At 36.4% G+C, this 24,331-nt stretch overlaps 1 protein-coding gene across 7 annotated transcripts in view; it reads left to right on the forward strand.

Moving 5' to 3' along the window:
• The window catches only part of CNTN5 (contactin 5), a 618,340-nt gene that overhangs the window by 453,655 nt on the left and 140,354 nt on the right, over positions 1 to 24,331 (forward strand). For all 7 annotated transcript variants that reach the window (XM_039385365.1, XM_039385366.1, XM_039385380.1 and 4 more), the window contains 2 exons: positions 1,159 to 1,362; positions 19,401 to 19,503. In XM_039385365.1, coding sequence (XP_039241299.1) covers positions 1,159 to 1,362; positions 19,401 to 19,503 — 307 coding nt within the window. The remainder of the gene's footprint in view (positions 1 to 1,158; positions 1,363 to 19,400; positions 19,504 to 24,331) is intronic.

Raw genomic sequence — 24,331 nt, forward strand, 5'->3', positions numbered from 1 at the left:
AGCAGTTTGCATCTTAGAACAGTAGTAGGGACTTTATATGCCTGGACTAACTTTGGCTTTTCTCATTTTGAAGCCAGTTCTTTGAAGACTATCAAGGAGGGAGATTACAGAAGAAATTGTCTCGCAGCAATATGCCAGTTCAAGTAGTGAACAATATTTTTTTAAGGTGTGAAGAGAGAATGAAACAATGGAAGATAAGATTGAAAAAACTGTGTAAAGAAGTATATATAAGGTTAGGGCTTTAAAGTCAGAATTGATGGAACTCCACATGAATAATTCCCTGCAAGGAATATCCTACTAAATCAGAATCTCATTAACTTTACTGATACTTCTAATGTTGAGATATAAATTAATCTAGGTTTTTAATAAATCATGATACAATCTCATACAGAGAGATAGGAAATAACCATTTTTTTTCTCAACCTGTTATTATGAGTATAAAGGGAAAAGTATATAATTTTCAGGTAAATAGAATGATTCATGGAATAAAAATAAGAATCAAGGACTGGATTTAATTGCCATTTTTAAAAACAACTGATTAGTTGGTAGCTTTGGTTTAAGGAATTATTCATCGATTGTAGGGATTTAAGCTGCTTAAAGGAAGGGTTCAGAAATTCTTCAGTGAAGCAGATATAAAAGACAGAAGTGTAAGGCAGTAATGTTACCTACAAAGTAGGCTAAAGAGTTATTAGAATCTGGTGATTTTAAAAACAGATATTCAGAATAAAAACTGTTTATACACACATTTGCAGAAGTCATCTATAGCTCTATAGGGAGCATCCTGATACATTTCACTGCAAATCTGAACAAGTTGAGAAAAAAATTCTTTGTATATTATTTCTGGTTTGACCTGAAAGACTATAAACGAGAATTATATAATATTTTATTACTGTTTTCTGAGTCCGTTCTCAACTAAATCTGTCTTTCCAGGGAACTTGTGGCTGCAAAGTTTATGCCATTTTCAAAATCCCAAGGGTTGTAAAAAAAATATTCTCTTCAATTCTAAAATAATCAAACAAAAAGTTTTGAAAACCTTTTACTTTTTCCCCCTAGATTGTTGAAATAAAGCTAGTGAACATTTACTTATTGTATCTATTAACATGACACAGTATTGTTTCTGTAATTACTTTCTCTTATTTTCTTTCCGTGTTCTTTTAGAGATCATCTATAGCTGGGTATTTAATGAATTCCCATCTTTTGTGGCAGAAGACAACAGACGCTTCATCTCTCAGGAGACAGGCAATCTCTACATCTCCAAGGTGCAAACATCCGATGTTGGCAGTTATATATGCCTGGTAAAAAACACAGTGACAAATGCCAGAGTTTTGAGTCCTCCTACACCTCTGACATTGAGAAATGATGGTAAGAAAGGCCTTATTTCTGGGTACTACACAAAAGCAAAAATACTAAGCCAAAATGCTCCAATTAAGTTAAGAACCATGATTTAATTGTTTTTCAGTATATACATGGATTTACTGTAGCAATTGGCAAAGGAAAGTTTTTCACGGGGGCGGTTTCTTTTAAAACATCCAACAGTTGTGAGAATTTTTACAACTGTGACGGCTGAGGCGCAAGCTGACAACTCCTATGTATTTTGTTTAGAACAGTTACTCCACCTTGCTATTCTGGTGTTCTGTCACTGACAGAGAGAGGCACCACCTCCTTTCTCACAATGTCTGTTTCCTTAGGGCTCAGTTCAGTTGCCTCCACCCAAGTGGTCACTGCCACACCGAGATACTCTCAGGCACTGAGACATCCACAAGGCACTGACAAATACCACATGGAGCATACAGGCCAGCTGCAGGATACCAGGAGATCATTTGTGCATTTGGCCACTGTGGTTAAAGACAATAAAAAAAGTTTATATAAAAACATCAGCAACAAGAGGAGGGCTAAGGAGAGTCTCCATCCTTTGCTGGGTACAGAAGGTAACAGAGCATCAGGGAATGATGAAGAGGCTGAAGTACTCAATGTCTTCTTCGCCTAAGTCTTTAATACCAAAGCCAGTTGTCCTCAGGACACCCAACTCCCAGAGCTGGAAGATAGTGATGTGGAGTTGAGTGAGGCCCTGGCAACTCAGGACGGAATGGTTAGTGACCTACTATGCCAGTTTGACACCCACAGGTCTATGGGCCAGGATGGGATGCACCCAACAGTAATAAGGGAGCTGACAAAAGAGCTCACCAAGATACTTTCAATCATTTACCAGAAGTCCTGGTTATCCAGAGAAGTCCCAGTTAACTGGAAATTACCAAATATAAGGCCCATTTACAAGAAGGGTTGGAAGGATGATCCAGGGAACCATAGGCATGTGAGACTGACCTAAGTACTAGGAAAAGTCATGGAGTAGATCATCCTGAGTGCCATCACACAGCATGCATAGGACAACTAGGGTATCAGGCCAGGCTGACATGGTTTTAGGAAAGACAGGTCCTGCTTGACCAAGCTGATCTCCTTCTATCACAAGGTGACCCAATTAGTGGATAAGGAAAGGCTGTGGATGTTGCCTCCCTAGACTTCAGTAAAGTATTTAACACCATCTCCCATGGCATTCTCCTGGAGAAACTGGCAGCTCATGTCTTGAACAGGTGCATGCTGGGTGAAAAACTCTTTAGATGGCCAAGCCCAGAGAGTGATGGTGACTGGTGCTACACTGAGTTGGCTGCCAGTCACTGGTGCAGTTCCCCAGGGTTCAGCACTGGGGCTGGTCCTTTTTAATATCTTTGTCAATGCTTTGGATGAGGGGATGAAGTGCACGCTTAGTCAGTTTAGAGATGACACCAAGGTGGGTGGGAATGTTGATCTGCTGAAAGGCAGGAAGGTCCTTCAGAGGGATCTGAATAGGCTGGATATATGGGCTGAGGACATCTGTTCAACAAGGCCAAGTGTCTGGTTTTGCACTTGGATCACAACAACCCCAGGCAGCGGTACGGGCTGGAGGCAGAGTGGCTTGAGAGTTGCCAAGAGGAAGAGGACCTCGGAGTGCTAGTCAACAGTGGCTGAAAATGAGCCAGCAGCATGCCCAGGTGGCCAAGAAAGACAATGGCATCTCATCCTGTATCAAGGATAATGTGGCCAGCAGGGCTAGGGAAGTAATTGTCCCCCTGTACTCGACACTGATGAGGTCACACCTCAAGTACTGCATCCAGTTCTGGGCTCCTCACTTCAAAAAGGATGTTAAGGTGCTGGAGCGAGTCCAGAGAAAAGAAATGAAGCTACTGAAAATTTTAGGAAACGTGTCCTATGAGTAGCAGCTGAGGGATCTGGGATTGTTTAGCCTGGAGAAAAGGAGGCTCAAGGGGGACCTCATTGCTCTCTACCACTACCTGAAAGGAGGCTGTAGAGGGGTGGGGGTCAGTCTCTCCTGCCACCTCTCAAAAGACAAGAGGAAATGGCCTTAAATTACTCTAGAGGAGGTTCAGAATAGATATTAGAAAAAAAGTTTTATCTGACAGTGTGGTTAGACATCAGAATATGTTGCCCAGGGAGGTGATGGAGTCTCCATCTCTAGAAGAGTTGAAGAAGATTCTGGATGTGGCACTTGGGGATATGGTTTAAGGGTGATTATGGTGGTGCTACGTTCAGTTGGACTGATGATCTTGAAGGTCTCTTCCAACATGGATGATTTTGTGATTCTATGATCTCAGATGACACAAGGCACACATAGTTGCACAACTGAATGGAGACTGTGTTGCTTAAAACTTTACCTGTTGCTGGAATGAAGAGTTGTTAAACTTCCAGGATCCAATTCAATCTGTTGATTAAGTACCACCAAGATAAGTATAACAGCTTTGACTACTACGGTAGTTAGTTACCCAGGTAGTTTTGAATTTCATCAAGGCATACAACCGTAGTATTTTCTTCTGTAAATAAGTTTTTTTCCCAAAGATCAAAAGAAAAAATCTTCCAATAATACTTCTTATGGAGCACATGACATTGCAATATAAATGATATGTAGCTCTGATTCTGCTGGTATATATTTGCCTATGGAGGCAACTCTGTCATTTGCTCTTTTGCAACAAAAAATATTGCAATTTATTGTGTTATAATTGATTTTTTCTTTCGTTTTCTGTAAAAAATTTTTGAGAATAATAATTCCACAGGTGCCTATATTTTCTTTTTTTTCCAAGATGTTCCACATTTCATTATGATTTCTGGTTCTTCACAGATACATGTTAGCATGTGTGAATCCATACCTACATAAATCAAACAGAGAAAGAAAGAAAATTTTGAGAGAGAGTCTTTTGTCTTACTTATATCTTTTTGTAGTACTAAGACTAGTCCTATGCTGGAGACACATTCCAAAAGCGGGATTTAAACACAAATGTAAGTGTAAATTAAAAGTATGTTCACCTAATTAGCATGAAATTAGGTTAATGTTTATTCGTAACAAATTTAAATTTTCATCTGCATAGCATGCAGTCTCTTCAGCAAAAATCTGCATGTTTTATTGTATCACTTCCTATTTGCTTTTGCTAATTTAGTACCTATGCTAATTATTGAGTTTCAGCTGTTTAATTTTACTGACTTAAATAGTGAACTTGATCTTTTTGATATCAACCTCTCAAAGTTAAAAAACCCAAACACTGACTACCTTTTTAAGCAATTTGAACTCTGAGGAAAAAAAAATACAGAATTTTATTTTCTTATTTATTATTCATATCTTGCTCTATTTATTCTTTATGAAATTTCTTCATGCTTTTATTGGGTTCCATTTTTTGCAGAAATTAAACAGATTAATTATCCATCTTGCACTAACAATCCATAGGCACACAATATAGTGTAAGAAATGGAGAGAGTAAATAAAGGCAGCAGTTTACACCACTGAGCTAAGAACCAAAATCTATGAAGGAAAACTGCAGATTTTCTTAAATTTCAAGTGAATAGTATATACCAGCCTGTAGCAAATTTGTGTTTTATGGATGTCACACCACGGTGATAATCCAACCTTCTGAATTGTTCTGGAGTATTGGGGAAGCATTTGCACACAGATGAACAGCTCCTACACAATTTCCGAGTTTGCTGATTCATTTTTTCACAGGAATGAATTTCCACTAGGCTTCCATGCCTTAATTTTAATCTGTTGGAATTTCTGAAAAGCTCCTTTGTTGTCATGAAGTTCTTTAATATTTCTTAGTAAATTGCTTGCTTTTCTGTATGACTGTGAAAGTTTCTCAGTGAAGAAACGTCAATTTTCTTCCTAACCTTGCAGTCTCCATAAACCTACCTTGAAAAAATATTAAGGAAAATTCTGATTGTTACATCATATTTATGATTTAAGACATCTACCTTGCTCTACCCCCTCCATAGAATGCAATAATATGGATCTTTTGTAAACTATCTGGGATTAAAATAAAAAATTTCCATTAATTGTACTGTACTTTTTCATTTTGATAGAAATAGCCTTGGGTTATATTGCCCTGTTCATTGACAAATATTAAAGGGTGATGACAAAATTTTTAAAATATACATCCAAAATATGGGATAACTGCTGAAAAGAAGTGTTCATCAGTTAAAGAAAATTAAAATAATTTGTGAAGAAAGAAGATGGTGAAGGGCCTTGAGGGGAAGCCATATGAGAAGTGGCTGAGGTCACTTGGTCTGTTCAGTCTGGAGAAGAGGAGACTGAGGGGAGACCTCATTGCAGTCTAAAACTTCCTTGTGAGGGGAAGAGGAGGGGCAGGCACCGATGTCCTCTCTGCAACAGGACCCAAGGGAATGGCCTGAAGCTGTGTCAGGAGAGATTTAGGTTGAATATTAGGAAATGGTTTTTCACCAGAGGGTGGCTGGGCACTGGAACAGGCTCACCAGGGAAGTGGTCACAGCACCAAGCCTGACAGAGTTCAAGAAGTGTTTGGACAATACTCTCGGGCACATGCTGTGCCTGAGATGGGGATGGTCCTGTGGAGGCCTAAGAGTTGGACTTGATGATCCTTATGGGTCCCTTCCAGCTCAGCATATTCTGTGATTCTGTGATTCTGTGAAGGAAGTGAGAAATTAAGAATGGCATTAAAACAAACATCCAAGTACTTGAAAATACATTTGACTCTATGTTTGCTGAGTCATGCTATATGATTTTGAATATGGCTTTTTAAGCTTTTTTATTATAAAATTACTTGAATAATTTTTAACTTTTCAAATATTCACTTAGATTTAAAAATCATACAGCTTTCTGAGTTCCAATGGTTGGTATCATAACTCACATTATCCTATGCAGTTGGCACATTTACTAGAAACTACAGGAGGTGCTTGTGGTTTTAAACAGCTTTTACAAGTGGCACTATACAAATAAAACCATTTATATAATCTATATTCTCTAGACATATGTATCATTAACTAAAAGTATTCTAATTGATATACTTATCATAATTCTTGGATTTTGATGTATATACAGTACCTGTACCCAGGTACTAGAGGACTAGACAGCTTGTGACGAAAAACACTCCAATGACAACATTGGTATCCATTTATCTAGGAGAAGAAACAGAATAATATTAAGGCATTATGTCAAACTCTGAAAGATTGTAAGAACTTCCTGGGATTTTATTAATCTTTTATTTCTTTTGTGATATGTCTCAAAGGGAAACTTAGCTCCTTGATATGAAGCAAATTAAATAAAAACATCAAGAAATCTTTCAATGAATTCTGAATAAAATGACTATCTCATTTGTTCAGATGTCCCTGACAATCAGTCATTTCATATAATTCAATTTCACTTCAAGCTGGGTTATAAAAACACTCTAAAACTCTATCTGAGGAGAAAAAATTTTAGCTGGAAAAAAAATGCATCATTTCATTAACTTCCTTTTAATGCATTACAAACTTTGAGGAGTTATTTAATAACTGTTTACAAATAATAAACAGCATTGTTAAAATGGATCTTTGCAGGTTTGGATGCTGATTAGGAGCAGTAAATTATCTTGACTCATAAAAACAACAGTAAGTCTCTTCAAATTCAGGAAAGAAAAACCTAGGGAGTAGAAAAAAATTGATGTTTGATAGCATAAGATTCCAGGCTTTTTCCCTTTTTTTATCTTCTTTATTTCTCTTGAAACTATGTTAACTTTATTACTGTAAAAGAGAGAATTAAGTAATTATTCATTTTATTTCTGTGGAAATACTGCCTATTGGCTTTGCTATGGTGACATTTCCAGAAAAAAAAATTGGAGAACCTGTACAATTTCAAACATCAGAGGATGTTTTCTACTGTGTTCCAGTAGAGCAAATTAGTTTATCCTCAACAGAGGTCAGTATGTCTGACCAGATATATTCTCATGTAACTGAATGCAGACCTTGACTTTTAACTTTTTTTTCCATGTCATCATAGTCTGTGAACTGAATTTTGTCTGCCCTAACTCTATTGATTAATTAAACGAGATTAACAGTCTCCCATTATGATAGAACATATAGTTATCAAGGTACTAAGAATGTTCATTTCTAATTTTCCATGAGCAAATATGACCTGAATGTCTTTGTTGAGGTTAAACTCAGCTGTGACTTAATTGTACCAGGTTTTCTGGAGTTTCCAACCTTGTAGGCTTCGTGTTTCATGTGGATTATACTGCAAGATTGTGCAGTCACCTCTTGTATTTGAATTGTGCAAGTCCAAAAAAACTATCTGGGAACTGTGGGAACTCTTCTTACTACTCCAGGACAGAACTCGAAGCTGAAATGATCCTACTTTGATTTTTTTTCGAGCAGAGTCAAACTGTCTAGTCAAAATCAAGTTAGTCCTTCAGCAGTGTACAAAGACAGATAGCACTGACAAAGACATCAATGTATGCAAGGTTTGCTCTAGGGGAAGACGGATAAAATGGCAATGTCCCTGGACAGCCATTACCCTGTAGTAAACATGTTGTTTCTCTCCTAAAATTGTAGTGAGATATTTTAATAATGGATCCCTATGAAAACTGAAAAGACTTCACCTAATCTCTGCTTTCCTCTAGTAACAGTACATCCGTCATGGGTTACAAGTATTTAGTACTTTTTGTCTCTTTTGTTCTGCTCTTGTGCCAAGATCCCACTGAAATGTTGACAAAAATAATAGGATGAAAATCAGGGTTAAGAAACTTCAGTGTAGTCATATTATAATTAACAAAAAAGAAAAAGAAAAATACATGTATATATATACATATATAATAGGATGGGGGAGGGTTGTTTGGTTGGTGGGCGTTTTTTTCCAAAAAACAGTAACATTTCTTTCTATTTAGAAAAGTTATTACAGTCAGCACCAGTGGTCCTTATCCATAGGTAGGAAAATCTATAAGTAGGCAGAGAATTTTATAGAGGGCTCCTATACAATAAACCTTTTACAGAGTGTTTTATAGGGATTGTAGCATAGTTAAGAGCACTATCAAACAGCACACAAAAGTTAAAACACACTATTTTGTAAAGCATTTAACCTAAAAAAAGGTATAGAGAAAACCACCTGGGATGGTCTTTCGACAATATAAAAGGGTTGAACCCAGGAGAGTATTACAGGAAGAAAACTGGGGAAGGTTTGGAAAAGATTCCAGGATTCAGTGTAGAAAAAGAACTATTCCACTGTGAAAGTTTTCTTGAATTTAGTCTGTTTTAAAGGAGTTTTAATTGCTAAGTTTTTCCACTAGTTTACAGAAACACTCTCTGCTGGAACTAAAGTTGTTGTTTTTAATAGCTAAAGTATTTCAAGATTCTAGATGTATCATCTTGCACATCCACACTCGTGTTTTTTCTTTCGCTTCTTCTCCTGATGATTTATGGAACGTGCACAAAGGAAAGAGTTAATTGATCCATACACTGAGTATACAAACCATAAAATAAATGAACTTGAGAAAAAATATTCCTCTAAATTCAACTCAGGATTAGGAAAGATGTTGCATCAAACTGTAACTCTTAAGATTTCAGATCGAAGTGTGTTGGTAATATTTTAATTAACGGTGACTGAATTAAAAATTGTGCAAATTGAGAATGAAAATAACATTTACACTTGTGAATGGTTTCAGATTATTAAGAATGGTCATACTGAATGTTATTCATCTTACTGTCTCAGGATCTTAGACACAAATTCACAAGTGACTGCTGCTTTTCAGTTGTGGAGCACGGCACTGTCAGTTTGGAATTCTTGTCAACATAGCGAAATAATTTGATTGCGAACAGCAGGAGTTTTGCTCAAAGTTAGAACTACAGCAAATTTATAACAGAATGATTTGTTACTGTTGGGTCTAAAACAATGGATATTTCAATAGTTGTTGCTAAAGGAGGAGAAATATTATTGTTACTTTGATCTTTCATATTGAGGAAAAAATAAGTACTTGTATTTGAATGGTTATACGAGGAGTCTCAACTGAAAAACACTTCTTATTTAGGAACCTTTTTCCATTTAATTACATACCATGAATATTAGAGAAACACTACTTCATGTAGTAGTGTTCTAATTGATCAGAAACAAAGCAAATACTCTCTCTGGATACCATAACAGTTTTGACACTTTTGGCACATAGCTGGAAAGGGGATATTTTGTTTTCATCTTGTAAAAGAATCATGCAGGATTCAAGGAAAAAAAAATGAAACTTAAGGTCATATTTGAAGAGCTAACAATTATGTCATCTATTACAGGAGAAATTAGGTTCTTCAAGAACTGTGAACATGCCATCAGGAAGTTAATTAGAAACCCCATGAAAATTAGATCCTCCTCCTAATCATTTAGTTAAATAGTATTTCACAGGTTTTTTAATATCTTTTGTGAGCTTATCCTTGGTGAACATCAGGCAATTGGAAAAGAGGAACAGTAAACATTGGCCGGTGATGCCTGAAAGGAAGTGAAGCCACAGATTTCTTTTTCCAAATTCAACATGATCTCCTCTCCTTTAAAAACAAAATGTAACAAAAAAACCCCAGTGATAGTTCTTTGGGGTTTTGTTGACTTATATTCTTAGGCCTCTCAAGTAAGTTGTTATATTATCTAGTGTAGTGAGTACTGATTTTTCTTGATATGCATGGCTGCTCAGAAAAATTATCTATATACACAGTTGGTGAAAATGTTCAGGTTTTCATGTTTCCATACAACTATATATGCACAAATCTTCATACTGGAAAGTTGTATACCACCCATTCAGACGCCCCACTCATCTCTGAATGTTCAAAGGGTAAGTTTGGTTTTGTCCAATAGCCAGATGTGCTGAATTTAGAAGAAGAGCTTAGATGCCACTTTACATCTATATGGGAAATTTGATGGATTGAAGTCTAGGTTATGATTCAATAAAGACTTTTCTACGTAGACAAAGACAGCAGCCTTGGTCATAGTTACTGCTTCCAAACATTTTCAAATACAGGTAAACAGAGACCTCAGCAGTCAAATCTTTACACCAGAAATTTTGACCTCTCATTTGAAAAACTAGAGAAAATACCATTGTTTCTCTTGTTGCTTATTCTGAGACTACCTCATTGCTCTTGTGCCTTTAGGGTTTGGCCACAGTTCTCATTATTTGAACCATAACACACCCACTTTCAATTGAAAATGAAGTGTTTTCACTTTTATTCAGTGTTTAAGAGAGGTAGAAAACTATTCTGTATATATGACTTACATACATGACATTTTACTTGTTATAAATAATAAAATATTATTAAGATAGTAATGCTATTTCTAGAAAGGACTTTCTAGACAAAGTTTAGAGTGTAACTGCTGAACTGGTGAAATAGAGTACAATTAAAAGATGGATTTTAAAGTGGGAACAGGACAGTTTTGTGTAAATTTTAGTTCATTTTTTTCACTTGAATCTGACCTTTTTTTACCTTTATTGCCCTACACTTTACCTTTATTGCTCTTCTTACACTATATTCATTATGATTTTTGTTCCAGAAACTTAATTACTAAATTTTATTTGTAGGATATATTCCAATAAAGACCTCTTTCCATCCAGTGACGTGTAAAAGGATTTGCTCTCTAATGTATGAAAACATCAGAGCCCTGTAGTATTCAGTGCATTGCAGAATGCAATTTCACATGAGCTTCTTTAGGGTTTCTCAAATGGTAAATTTATAGCTCAAAACTTGGAAGAAGTGGAAGGAATGCTGTGGACAGTTATCTTAAAACAACCACTCCCACAGTTAATTTTTAGAGATTTACACCAGGCACTGGGCCTTCCATTTAGAATAAGATTAATAGCAGATGAGTCAATAAATTCTTCCCAGTGCATTGAAAATCTCTGCTGCAGTCGATATAATGGTGGGTATCATCATTATACTTGAATTAATTCAGTTTTGCTGTCAATTTACTGTCATTGTAAATGTATGTATTCAGGGCTCTCTTTCCAAATAAATATCTGGAGACATTTAATGGTGCTGGTCTTCAGGGAAAATGCTAAATATTCATTTGTCACAAAAAGATCCACACTATTGTGCTGGTTTAAAGGTAAACCGGCAGGAGAAATGAACACAGCTCAAAAGAGATTATAAGTCAGAGTTACAATTTGACAAAAATCATACAATAAATACAATTATATGGGCAAACAATTAGTTTTAACCCACAAAACCCAGATGTACAACCCAGCACCCTGGGGCACAAACAAAATGGTGTTCGTTCGTCCTCATGCTGAGCCCCGCATGGTCCCCTGAGTCCAAAGTAAAAGGAGAGGAAAAACCTGTTTGTGAGAGTGCTGGTCACAGTCTGGTTGAGGGTGGTGATCGCAGTCTGGTCGAGGTTCTGGTCCTCCTTTGGATCCAACAAGTGGGGCCCAGAAGTCTTCAAGACCCCAAGATGATATACACTCACGTTCGAGTGGGAATGCCCAGTACCTCCCCCAGGGCAAGGAGTTCCGCAACGGGTGATTGTGAGTCATGAGATATTTTTGGAATCCTTGATGGCCCATTAGCAGACATGACCCCTCAGACTGGATGTGGAGGTGCTAATGACTCCCTGCAGGGGAGTTATCACGCCTGTGTCATTGGTGTGAGGATAGGAACATCGCTCCTATCTCACCGACTTCTTTTAGACTGATGAGTCAGGTGTGGTCTGGGCAGCTGCTGCAAATGGTCCCAGTTCCTGGGAAATGACATAGAGGGTGTAGAATACATAGTTTGGGTTACACCCACACAGTGATGAACTGGTCTGGGCTGCTCTAACTAGGACAACCATAGATAACCCTAGTTTTCATCACAGATTATTGATGAGAGAGGGTCCTCTGGTGGTCTAGCGGTTAGGATGCGGCGCTCTCACCGCCGCGGCCCAGGTTCGATTCCCAGTAAGGGATACTCCCCTGGGCAGATGGAGCTCGTCAGCCCTGTAAGGCCATCCATCTAAGAGAAGGTCACCCTAAACAAACCTATGTCCTGAGGACCTCGCTGCCACTGTCCAAGCTCACTTGGCCCTGGCAGTTGAACCTTAGGATTAAAGGGTGGGATCAGTTCAGCACACACTGTGTCTCACCTAAAAAATCCACTGTGCAGGTTTGAAAGGTAAAAGACCTTTCCCAAATCTTCATTCGCGAAGACTGGCCATACATTGATGAGAGAAGAAATTATACGTGATCATTTCTGCAGTATTTTCTTAGTCAAAATTTTCTTGAGTTTGGATACATATTCACTCAACAGATCATCATTACAATGTGGTAGGAAACTCAGCTTCTCATTTATTAGGGAATTCTTATGCAGCAGGACAAATTCAACTCTCTTGAAGAGGTTTCCCACAAATTGCGAGGAACATTCAAACCAGTAAGAATCCCAAATAATTTTGTTATTAGAGCACTGTCCAGGTTGAAAAAACCCTAGATTAACTATTCTATACTATCTGATTAAGACTTCACCCAAAGTTCTCAAACACTCTTAATCATTGAATGGGGGGTTGCATTATTTGCTTATAAAACAATGATAAGTATCAATCCATGCTTAATCCTTCTCCTGAGTACAGGAAATATTTGGCTTTCATTTTATCCCTAGAACTCTGATGATGTTTAGCCAGGAATCTTATAACCTTTTCTAACTACTGTCTTAAATGTCTAGCAGCCACTAATTCAAGTATTTCCTGTAACCTGTTCCATTGAAAATTAGGTTCCAAAGGAAGTTAAAGGGCTATTAAACAGTTTAAAACAAACCCAAACCATTTTAGATGAAATGATTTAAGGAGCCATCATGTTCTGGGAGATTCAAGAGGGTAGTTAAAATCTGGAAGATTATTGAAAAAGAAGTGTTAGCCTTTACAGAGTGTCATGATTTCTCAGCAATCTGATTTTTTTCCAATATGAAGGAAAAAATTCTTATTGTATGGTACAGTCATAGGCTCACATTCTTTCTATGCTTTTCATCTAAGGTTGTAAAAACCATGGAGTGGCAGGCTAGATGAAGAGATAGAGTAGTCCTTTTCAAAGTGGTAATGTCTGATATTCTCTTTGTAGCTCTTTCCCTTGTTCTTAGCTAAAAGGATGGAAAACCAGGAACTGATCTTACTACTTTATTCCATTCTCCATTTCCATTAAATGGTTCACAGGGGGGAATATAAAGAATTTTAACTGTAGTAATATCTATAACTGCTTCAAAATTACATCTATTCCTGTGATATCTGAGCCTCTCACAATCAGTATTTGTCACATTATTATGTCATCTCTATTTTTTTCATAGAAAAATTAAATGCAGACATTATAGCTTAGGTTCGTAGGACACTGAATAGCAGAGATTTGAACTCAAGTCACAGATTTACAGCAAAGTTGGAGGAACAACATATTAAATGAAACCACTTATTAAAAATAAACCTGATTTTCTGATTATTTTTTTTTTACTAGAGTTGGAGAACAGTTACTTTGTGATAACTGCATTCTTCTAAAAATATCTGAAGGAGAGAATAGGGAAATCACCTCTTCTATAAAAATTGAGCTCCCTTTCTGCCTGTGTGACTAACAAGCCACTGATTCTAACAAGTTCAAATTGTGCTTTTTCCTGGGATATGTTCAGTCATTTGAATCTGTATTTTCTTTGGTAATCAGAGACAGAACAGGAGGATTATTAATTTTTAAACCTTCCATAGCCAAGGAAGACCCTGGCTGAAAGGGCAGAGACCCAGACACTGGGAAATGTTAGATGGAATGATGCATTTCAGAGTAAACACCAGGGATAAGATTTACTTAAACAAACAGGAAAGTTTGGCTTTTAAATCCTTTTCTAATCCCAGACAAAATTTCAGGATCTGGTAAACTAGATCTATTTTGAAGCTGTGTGTTTTATACCAATCACTTTCATACCCAGATCTGAACTCTGATGAAAGACACAGCTTGTAAAGTAGAGAGTGTGTAAAGTAAGCAATTAGCCCAAGAAATACTGAATTGTGGAGGTCAGCTGTTGAAAGGTAAAAGATTGTCGAAAAGGAGCCATTTTCATGCGAAGGCAGAGCATGGCAGCATTGAGAATGGCATTGCATTGCTCTATAGTGCTCAGACCATGTGAGCTCTGTGATTTGTTAACCACTTGAAAATCGTATATTATGTTTTTATTCTGTGCTTATCAATTTTATTTATTGTTGTATTTCATGTTTGATAACTGGAAATAAAAAATGACTGAGAGGATTTTTTATGGCCTTAAACAAACCTCTGAAAGAGAGTTATGTATATAAGCCTGAGAGAGATTGATTCTAGTGCACATAACTCAAAGCTTCAATATTTCTTAAAAGTTCAAGTTCCTTTTAGCATCTGATACAAATGAACAAAAACATTTATGAAAATGCAAATGGTGGTTGTTTTACCATTACTGACTCACAGTGACCAAAACAGACGCTGGAAAGACAAAGACCCTGGAGGTATCACTGGCATAGCAAAGCAATTATAGTGTAATGTGAGAAGGTGAGGCCTTGATAATTCCCTTAATGGCAACTGCAATGGCCTCCATAGTCTCAAAGATCATAAATAATAATGATGAAAAATATCCCTTTGCAATAACAGACTTTTGTTTCCTAATTTTCATTGTGACACCAAGCAATTGCTCTGTAATTTTTATGTATTTGCTGCCAGTTGCTGCAGGCGCGTCATGTGCTATTGCAGCAATAACCCAGAAGAGCAAGACATGGTATAAAGCATTAGTAGATCAGCATTTCATTAAGAACAGGAAATAATGGCATGACTTGCAAAGAGCATTCAGTACATGTACAAATTGCATTTGCTGAAGGGAGTTACTGTAAGTTAAAAACATAAGATCTGAAAGATAATATTGTCCCTCAGATGGGTACAGATTTACTGTATGATTTTAAATGCAAGAATAATTTAATCCTATTTTAAGCTACATTTTTATTCAGGACTAAAAAAGTCAAATGTTAAATAGTATATGACAACTCAATAGAATTATTTTCCAGAAGAAAATCTCACACAAAAGCAAAAACACCCCTTTTTAAATTAATTGAAGCACAAAACCTTTCAGTGAGTATGAACAGCGACAAGATGCCAGAGATTTAAAAGGAACACCTCAGGAATATAAGGCTGCACTATAAAACATGAATGAACTATTTTCAGTAGTGTTCACTACAAGGGGACCTAGGGAGGTTCTCCTATCAAGACTGAAGTTCTCATAATTGAAGTTTCAATAGAAGAAATTTTAGAAGAAATATTGACATTACAAATACTAACAAATCACGAAATCCAGACTTCTGTATAGAAGGAAGCAGAATGTACTATTTTCCTTCACTGAGTCTCAGGACTAGGAGGAGGGTAAGTAGAAAAGGTGCTTTTTTTCGAAAAAGGGATTCCTAGGAACATCTGAGGAGCTTACTTACTGAGTCAGACAGTACATCTGACTTCTGTATCAAGTGTGTTGATAGAAAATACATAGAAAAGTACAATCAGTAGGATTGTACTTATCACATACAGTAATCTTAAACATCCACTGGTCAGATTATGTGACCAATACATCTGTTCTAGAACAAGCAGCAGTCACAATTTTAGAAACCATGTTGATGAGAACACAGCTGCGATGGGCAGGGCACGTCTCCAGGATGAAGGACCACTGCCGTCCTAAGATCCTGCTTTATGGTGAACTTACCACTGGCTGCCGCATGAGAGGAGCCCCGAAGAAAAGATACAAGGACTCCCTGAAACAACATCTAAACCTTGGCCATATTGATCACCATAACTGGTCTACTCTGGCCTCAAATCGGGAGTCCTGGAGACACACCATCTATAACGCAGCTGCCTCCTTCGAGAACACACGCAGGATCACTCTCAAGGAGAAAAGGCAACGCAGAAAGAACCGCGTTCTGCAGAATATACCATCTAAGGAGTCTTTCTACTGTGCCTTTTGCAATGGGATATGTCTATCTCATATCGGCCTCATAAGTCACCAACGTGCCTGTAACAAATGTGGTTAGAGCCTTCCCAAATCTTCGTTCGCGAAGCCCAGCCATGAGTCTTACTACACAGTCATATATCAAAGACACAGCTTTTAAACAGGGAAGTCTTGCTTCAGTCTGTATATAACTTTCCTGAAGAGTCTGAGAGAATACGATTAGGAACAGTCAAGGTTCTACTGTGAGCTTTTATTTCAAGTAGTTCTTTACAGGTCACTCACCAAAGGCTGTCAAAAAAATTAAATATTCGGAGACACTGAAGGACAGCCCCATTTTTAACTAAAAATTGATTTAAAAATCCACCTGTTATAGGAGTATCTGAACACATTGAAGAAATGAGAGATTGTCAGTCAAGCCACAGAATACTTTTCTGGGATTTCACCATTCCACACAAAAACTATATGGAAACAAAATAAACTGAGAGGTAGAGAAGATTGTTGATATAAAATCATTCAGAATACTTAAAACAAAAACTAATCCTGGAGAGCTGCAGAACGATATTGTGATAATAGAAACAGAGTGAAGAGGCAATTTATATAACACCTAAACCTAAAAATATACCTTTATTAGATATTATCAGTAAAGAGATTAGACTGCCATTGTGGATGAACATCAGCTCAAGTGCAAAGCAGCAAACAGAACGGAATTGTGAGAAAAGCGATAAGGAACAAACAAAAAAAAAATCCCAAGGAGAAAAAAAGTGTGACAGAAAGATCTACAGCCTCACTATTGTTGTGCAGTTCTCAACTTCACATCTCTAAATGATAGAATGGAATTTGAAATGTTGCAACATGGGCACGAGAAATGTTTGCAAGTTTATCAAAGATTCATTGTAAGGAAGGATTAACTGTCTGGGTTTTTTTGGTTTGTAAAAGACACATCTAGAAGGGGATATGACAGATGTAAACTATGTAATTGGTCACAGAATCACAGAATATGCTGAGTTGGAAGGGACCCATAAGGATCATCGAGTCCAACTCTTAGGCCTGCACAGGGTCATCTGCAAGAGTGATACCACTTGCCTGAGAGTATCATCCAAATGCCTCTTGAACTCTGGGGGACTTGGTTCTGTGACCACTTCCCTGGGGAGCCTGTTCTAGTGCCCAGCCACCCTCTGGGTGAAGAACCTTTTCCTGATATCCAACCTAAATCTCCCCTGACACATCTTCAGGCCATTCCCTTGAGTCAGAAACTAGTATTCATAATCATAAAAGGAATACACAAAACAGTAAAAGAAGTCACAAAGAGTGTAACTAAACTATGAAATTTATGGACATAGTACAAGCAATCCATAATATTTTTATGACAGATTAGACTAACAATCATTTCAGCCTAGGCCAAGGAAAAATTTAATTGAATACAATTTGGTTGATTCTATGAATTCATTTTAATAGATGGACACAGATTTTAATTTCCTTTTTTTTCTACCAGAAATAAAATAAAATTAAAAAAAAGCCTTTTTATCTTTAATGACAGAGTTGGTTCAAAATTAGCCTTTTCATACAGGTGACAGTATTTCTTCGTAAGTTCACAAAGCAATGTCAAAGCATTGATTTAGTCATGTTTTTGAGGAAAATGGGTCACTACTGCTAGCACATGTAATATCGCAGGATTACGTGTTTTAAAAAGAAGTCTGTTGCTACTTATAAAACCACATTATTTATGGAATCACATTATTTGAAATAAAAGCATTTTATGTTTTCTGCTTCTGTCATTTGATTCACGTATCAGACACATTTAGATTTTCTTACCAAATTTAAGCCCATAATGAAATGTTTAAATGCATATATGTTCAGACATTCTCTCAGAACCATGCTGTAGGAGCCTGTGGGACAGGAGGAAAAAGAGAGTACAGCCCCACAGGAAAATCCTAAGCCCCATAAGGACCATTTGAAGGGCTAGAAGTATCTGTTTTACCATTTTGGTCTTACATATTATTTTTTCCTTTTATAGGTTGTGGGTTGTTTTCCATCTCTCTCTGTCAGTCTAGTCTTCTCTCAACTATAAATCTCATATTCCTCTACTTTCATGCTCCTTCTTATGCTCCTTTCTTTTCTCTTTCTTGCATAAGAAAGTTATCTCTTTTGTCTCCTTCCTTTTCATCTCTTTTTCCTATTTACTTACTTTAGAATTATTTGGAAAATCTTGACTGATTTTTACAGATTCAGATTGGACTTATCTTGTTGCTACTTTGTCAACAAGTCAGATTTTATTCAGTTTTCCTAATCTAAAAATCTGAACAATTCTTTCTTTGTTTAGTATAGCTTTTTGTTCCTGAGTATTGCCTACCCCCTTAGCCCAACTTCAGTCTAACCAAACACAGCTGTTAGAGTCATATTCTTCTCCTGCCATGCTGATTATGACATTTGGTACAAGTTGCATCAAATACAAACCTCTCACCTTGTCTTATAAAACAGACCTCCATTTCCCTACTCATTTCTCATTTCCTAAAATCTTGTGATTCTCCAAGGCTGTCAGTCACCCCACAGCAAATTCCAGATAATTCTATTGATTTCCATGTTTATATTTTGCACATCCCTGAATGTTTTTCAAGTTGTATCTTACAGTACTTAGCGTGTTGTCCTGATAAAAAGAATCATCTCCCAAATTAAAAGGGTTGCTGAAAATGACATAACTGAATTTTGAATGTCTGCATATCCGTGTTTGGATCTGTGTACACAAATGCTTTTACAGAATTTAAGGGGATTTTTTGCTGAGCTTGGAAAGTCCTCAGTCAAACGCAGCATGATATGTTGATTTATTTTCCATAATTTCTGTTGTGTTGGTAATCAAAGATTTGGTCTATGAAAATTCTCACTTTTCTGTTGATTGCCCACTTTAGTCTTTCAAAGTTTAAATATCAACTTGAGTTTGAAGAAAAATAAATCTTTTTTCTTAAGCTCACTGTTTTGCTTCTGGTAACCCTGAAGAGCATTTCAGAATATATATACTGGACCTGAGCACAGCATATCAGATCAAACGAGGCTATCTCCATCAATTACCAGCTTTACTGCTGGGCAGATTCAAAAGCAAGCCACAGGGTTTTTCTGTAATAGTGGAAAACTCATGTTATTTCATATTTTAAACATTCCTTATGTTCCAGGTGTCATGGGGGAATATGAACCAAAAATTGAAGTCCATTTTCCTTACACAGTTACAGCTGCAAAGGGATCTACTGTTAAGATGGAGTGTTTTGCACTTGGCAAGTAAGTACAGATTCTTTCATAATTAAACATCACTGTTTATTAAGATGAGACATGCCTAATTTGTGATTTCATTATTGTGCTGGATTTCATTTTCACAGACAGTCCTTACTGCACTCTCAAAACAACCAACTGACTAAGTAGCTAATTATGAACTCCCTGCCCAGCCATTTCTGTGGACAGGAATTCATTCAAATTAAAAGACTCTCTGTCAAAATGAAAAGTAATGTTCTCATAAACAAAAAGATTAATTTTTTTTTTGTTGCAAATTTTACCAGACTCACATCCATTTATTCACTGTGATACTACAAATCAGTAAGTTAGAGTTTATTCTGTCAAAATGTTTATTTGGAGAATAAACAGAGATTCATAGAGTTATCTCCCCTCCCCCCAAATGCATAGCTTACATGTGAAGCTAGGAACACAGTGTCTTAAATACATCCTAACACACTTTGGGGCAGTGCCTATTCTCTAGCTTCTACCTGAACTAATAACACTACTAGAGAACATGTGCTTACTATTTACATCGAGGAGGCTTTTATAGCTTTATTGATAAATGGGTTTAGGGAGAAACAGGTTTGAGCAACTGAAACTACTTCTATATAGCATTCAGATTACAGAATATAGGATGAAATCGATGATATTTCAGTTTTGTGGTGTTAGTTATTACTAGTTACTATTATTTACTTACTATTAGTTACTATTATCATTGTTCCCAAGAATAAGATCAGCAAGGGTAGTATACAGCCAGACAGAACTGAGGCAATTCTAACCGTTCAAAGAAATGATTCTTTCTTCTTCACATATATATGTTGCTAACAGCAGTTCCATCAGTGATGTTTCTCTACAGACATATAAAAAATGTAATGTGAAGGGTTTTTTCCAAAACACTCCGTCAAATTCTGTGTGGTGTGTTGAAATAAATCTCATTGTATTGAATTCTTTTCAGTTGCTCTTTACAAAGGTGTTCCTTTTGGATATCTTGTCCCCTACCCTCTGAAGTTATGCTGATAAATATCATATATCCTGCTTGCTTTTACAGTTCATACCTTATCAAGACACATATAGGTTTCTTACAACCTGGCCTTCACTAAGAAATAGAGGAATTATTTGTGTTTGCAACTCCTGTGAAGGAACTTCACAAAACAATTAGTCTGAGAAATACTGTATCTTACATACCAATTATTTTTACTTTACCTAAGTAGCAACAAAACAGAAGAAGTTAGGAATTTTTAGACAATATTCTGTTTTCCTGACAATGATGACTCCAGCGTGCTCAGCAGGTTTGGTTTTCCAGACGAACCTTGCAAATCCTGCCTCTACCACCTGAGAGGACTTTTTAAATGTTTTTATAGTCATTTTGACCTTCATGTGTCACTGGTCACTAGATTTTTCTGTTTAGACTTTTCTCCTAACAGTTCTTATTTACTGACTGGATGATATATGTCTTAAACTCATTCGCTTCTTGCCAGTTTTTCCTGTTTGACCAACATCCAGATGCTCTCACTGAGCAGGTCAACAGAAAGAATACATAAACAATTACAGAGAAATTCTGACAAGGTATTTTAGTTGTATCTGTTTAGGTCCAGTGAAGTTGGTGGAGAAACAGGACATAGCCAAAACAGCCCAAAAAAAAGCTGGGAGACCCTAGCTTGCCTACAGGGAGCCATTAGACATTGATAGCACCTTACGCAAATTCATTCCCAACATAAATGTAAGCGGTAGTTTAGAAAGCAAATGTGAAGCAAGAAGTTCTGTACAGTAAAACAAAAGTCTTACTTTTTATATAATAAAGATAAGGAAAGAAATACATGAGAGAGAACAGAAAATGGAGAGATTCCCCAAAATGCTGAAATAAGTGAGGAAAAGGGCTGTTCTGTAGAGACAGATGGTTCCAGACTCTCTCCTGTCAGAAACATTGCCAAGTCAATAGTTGGCAGTGAGGCCTTTTTAGGCTCTTGGCTATGGCTGAAGCAATAACCAACATATTACTTCTTATTTTCCTCATTTTGCTGGAATTAAATTGCAGTTGCTGACAGATTACAAGTCAGCTGTCACTTTCCAGTGAAAAGGAGGTATGACACATTGTCCTTTGCAACCATCAGTGACAGGCAAGAAACAGCTATTGATACCTTCCATCTTCCGCACCCTGAGATTTAGTAAACTCTCTCAAAAAGAATCAGTCACTATTCAAACAGGAAGGTGAAGGTTGACAGGAAAGGCTTCAATTAGCTTATTTCCTCATTCTAATTTGATGTTAACCTTTAATAAACAAAAAAAAACAACCAAACCAAACCAACCAACCAAAAAACCCCCCCAAAAAACAAAACAAAAAAGCCCAAACATCTGAATGAGCAAGGATTTTAAGGTTATCTAATAAGATAGTTGACCCCATTTGCTGCTATTGTAATGGGCAGCTACTTTTATCATGCACATTCCTTGTCTTCTTTTCCCAGCCATTAATGTACAATCAAATCAGCTGAATTGAAATTGCTTTCAACCTGATATGGTAATTACATGAATGACATTTCAGGCACCATTTGAAACCTGGAGGCTGAGGTGGGAGGAAAAATGCATCAAATTTCCTATTCATTTTCAGTTTTTGTCCCCATTTCTTATTCTTGATGGCTTTTCTTGTTACACTGCCATTGGTCCCCATTACTAAACTGAATCAATAACTAATTTTTTCCTTCTTTATTTAGCATTCTGAGACTTAGTGTTTTGAATTCTTATTATAAATAACACAGAAGTTATTACAGTCTCAAAACTAATGTGCTTCTGGTTTTCTTATGCTTTGCTTTAGCTGTCTGAAACATTCACTCTGCTCTCTCTGTTATAATTGTGAGAATGACAGACATTCCAGTGAGATTTCCTGAAGTAGGCATTTGGCAAGTATTCTAGAAAAAGCCTAGTCTTTAGTTACAGATTAATGATTTATTAGTAGTGTTTATTTAGAACTACCAGTCACTATGACTGTAAGAATTAAATAAATTGGAGCTCTGCAGCTTATATCTCCAAACTAAAGTCAAATATCTTAATTGCTTGAAAGACAGAAATTCTCAGAGAAGAATTTCATTCTGATCCATGCAATATGTAGCTGATTCAGTTACAAGTGAAAATACTGCTACTAATGCCACTTGCAAATAGACTTTGTAGTTGCTAAAGAATTCAAAATAATACATGAGTGAAATATCTCAAAATTATCTGACTTGTATTAGATAATACTGCTTATAATGAGCATTAGTCATTGGCTAAGAAATCACTGCATATATCAATGATTGACTGCTAAGGTATAATTATTTCAAAGTCAAACCTTAGATTTGTTATGCAAATCAGGAAGACAGATCATGACCTTGTTCTTTGGATAAGTTCTGGTGAAGAAGACATCGTTTTCCTAGTCGACACTCTTGCACAAATCACAGCATTCCTGGCTTTTCCTGCACCAGAAATGTGATTTCTCAGACACAGCCTTCTGTGACAACAGGTTGCCATTTCAATTTTCCCCCAAATGTTACTGACTTTGCTTCCAAGAACATCTGGAGGCAACTAGTCCACTCTTTAGTTTCTTTTTTAATGTACTTTATTCAAGGAAATGATTCTCATGTCTTCATTTAGCTCCCCATTATAAAGAGATTAAATTAATGGTGCTGATGGGCAAAAGGACTCTAAATTCTGTCCCCATTACATGACGTGTTCATTAATGAAGTACTTTAGTGACAGCCATGCAAACATTCTGTAGCACTTCCTGTCTTTGGAGCATACTTCTGTCATAAGTAGTTCTAACACCATTTTTTTAACATGAGACTTAAAGGCAGGTATAGATGGAAATATACAGGGTTTTTTAAAGGCTCAAAATGAACAAGTTTTCATTGTTCAAATAAGGATATAGGACTGGTTTATCCAAACTGGCATGAAAAGTTGTATGTTACAACCCTCTTCAATGACCCCAGACACTTGGCCTCAGAGGAAAACAAGTAAAAGTGTCAGAAATATATCTTTCTTTTTTCCCTTTATTTTTCTTTCTAGTATATAACTCTAATTTGTCTACTTGTTTCCATTTGAAATAATTTTATTCTCACTATTTCACACAGACTTTTAAATTTTAAATTGTGTATAATGTACACACCTTATCTGACCCTCACACTTCAGCCTCAATGTATTTTTGTTGTGCATCACAACAAGCTTCGATTTTATTTTCCACATAAAACTCATACATTATTGCTTTTCTGGCTGTAGTCAGAAAAAAAAGGAGTTTGTATTATGACAATGCCAACAGACAATTTTGAGTGAGTAATCATATTTTATTTCTCATTAAAACAAACTACAGGATGTGGGCTGTTGCTGTACTTGTACATTACCAAAGTTTTCAATTTTAGCTTTTAAAATAGGGCCTGTGTAGACCACCAAAAGGATTGCTTTGCTAAAAGAAAATAAGCTTTATGCATCCTTTTTTTACTATGGTTATATTTTAACGATATAGATCAACACATAGATACTTGAATAAAAAGAATCAATAGAGAACACTGCTGACAATTTTTCTTATGACCCATATGCTTGCTTTTCTGCATATTTGAGATGGTGTTTTATGCTTGTGCTATTTCTGTATAATAGTAACATCAATGTAATATATCAATATTCTTTCTAAATGGTAGGTTATGTCACTTTGGTAATGTCAAAACTATGTTTTTGTTGTGAAATATCCTTAGTTAATGACAAGAATAAACTAGAGATATTTACTTCCTTTTATTACTGAATTATGATGAGATGGTTATGATGGAAGCAGTGTTCATGTTGTTATATTTAATGTTACTTTAATAATTCTATTGTTAAC

Source organism: Pipra filicauda, unplaced genomic scaffold, assembly GCF_003945595.2.
Source record: "Pipra filicauda isolate LSUMZ 115617 unplaced genomic scaffold, ASM394559v2 scaffold117_size3949168_pilon, whole genome shotgun sequence".
Lineage (NCBI taxonomy): Eukaryota > Metazoa > Chordata > Aves > Passeriformes > Pipridae > Pipra > Pipra filicauda.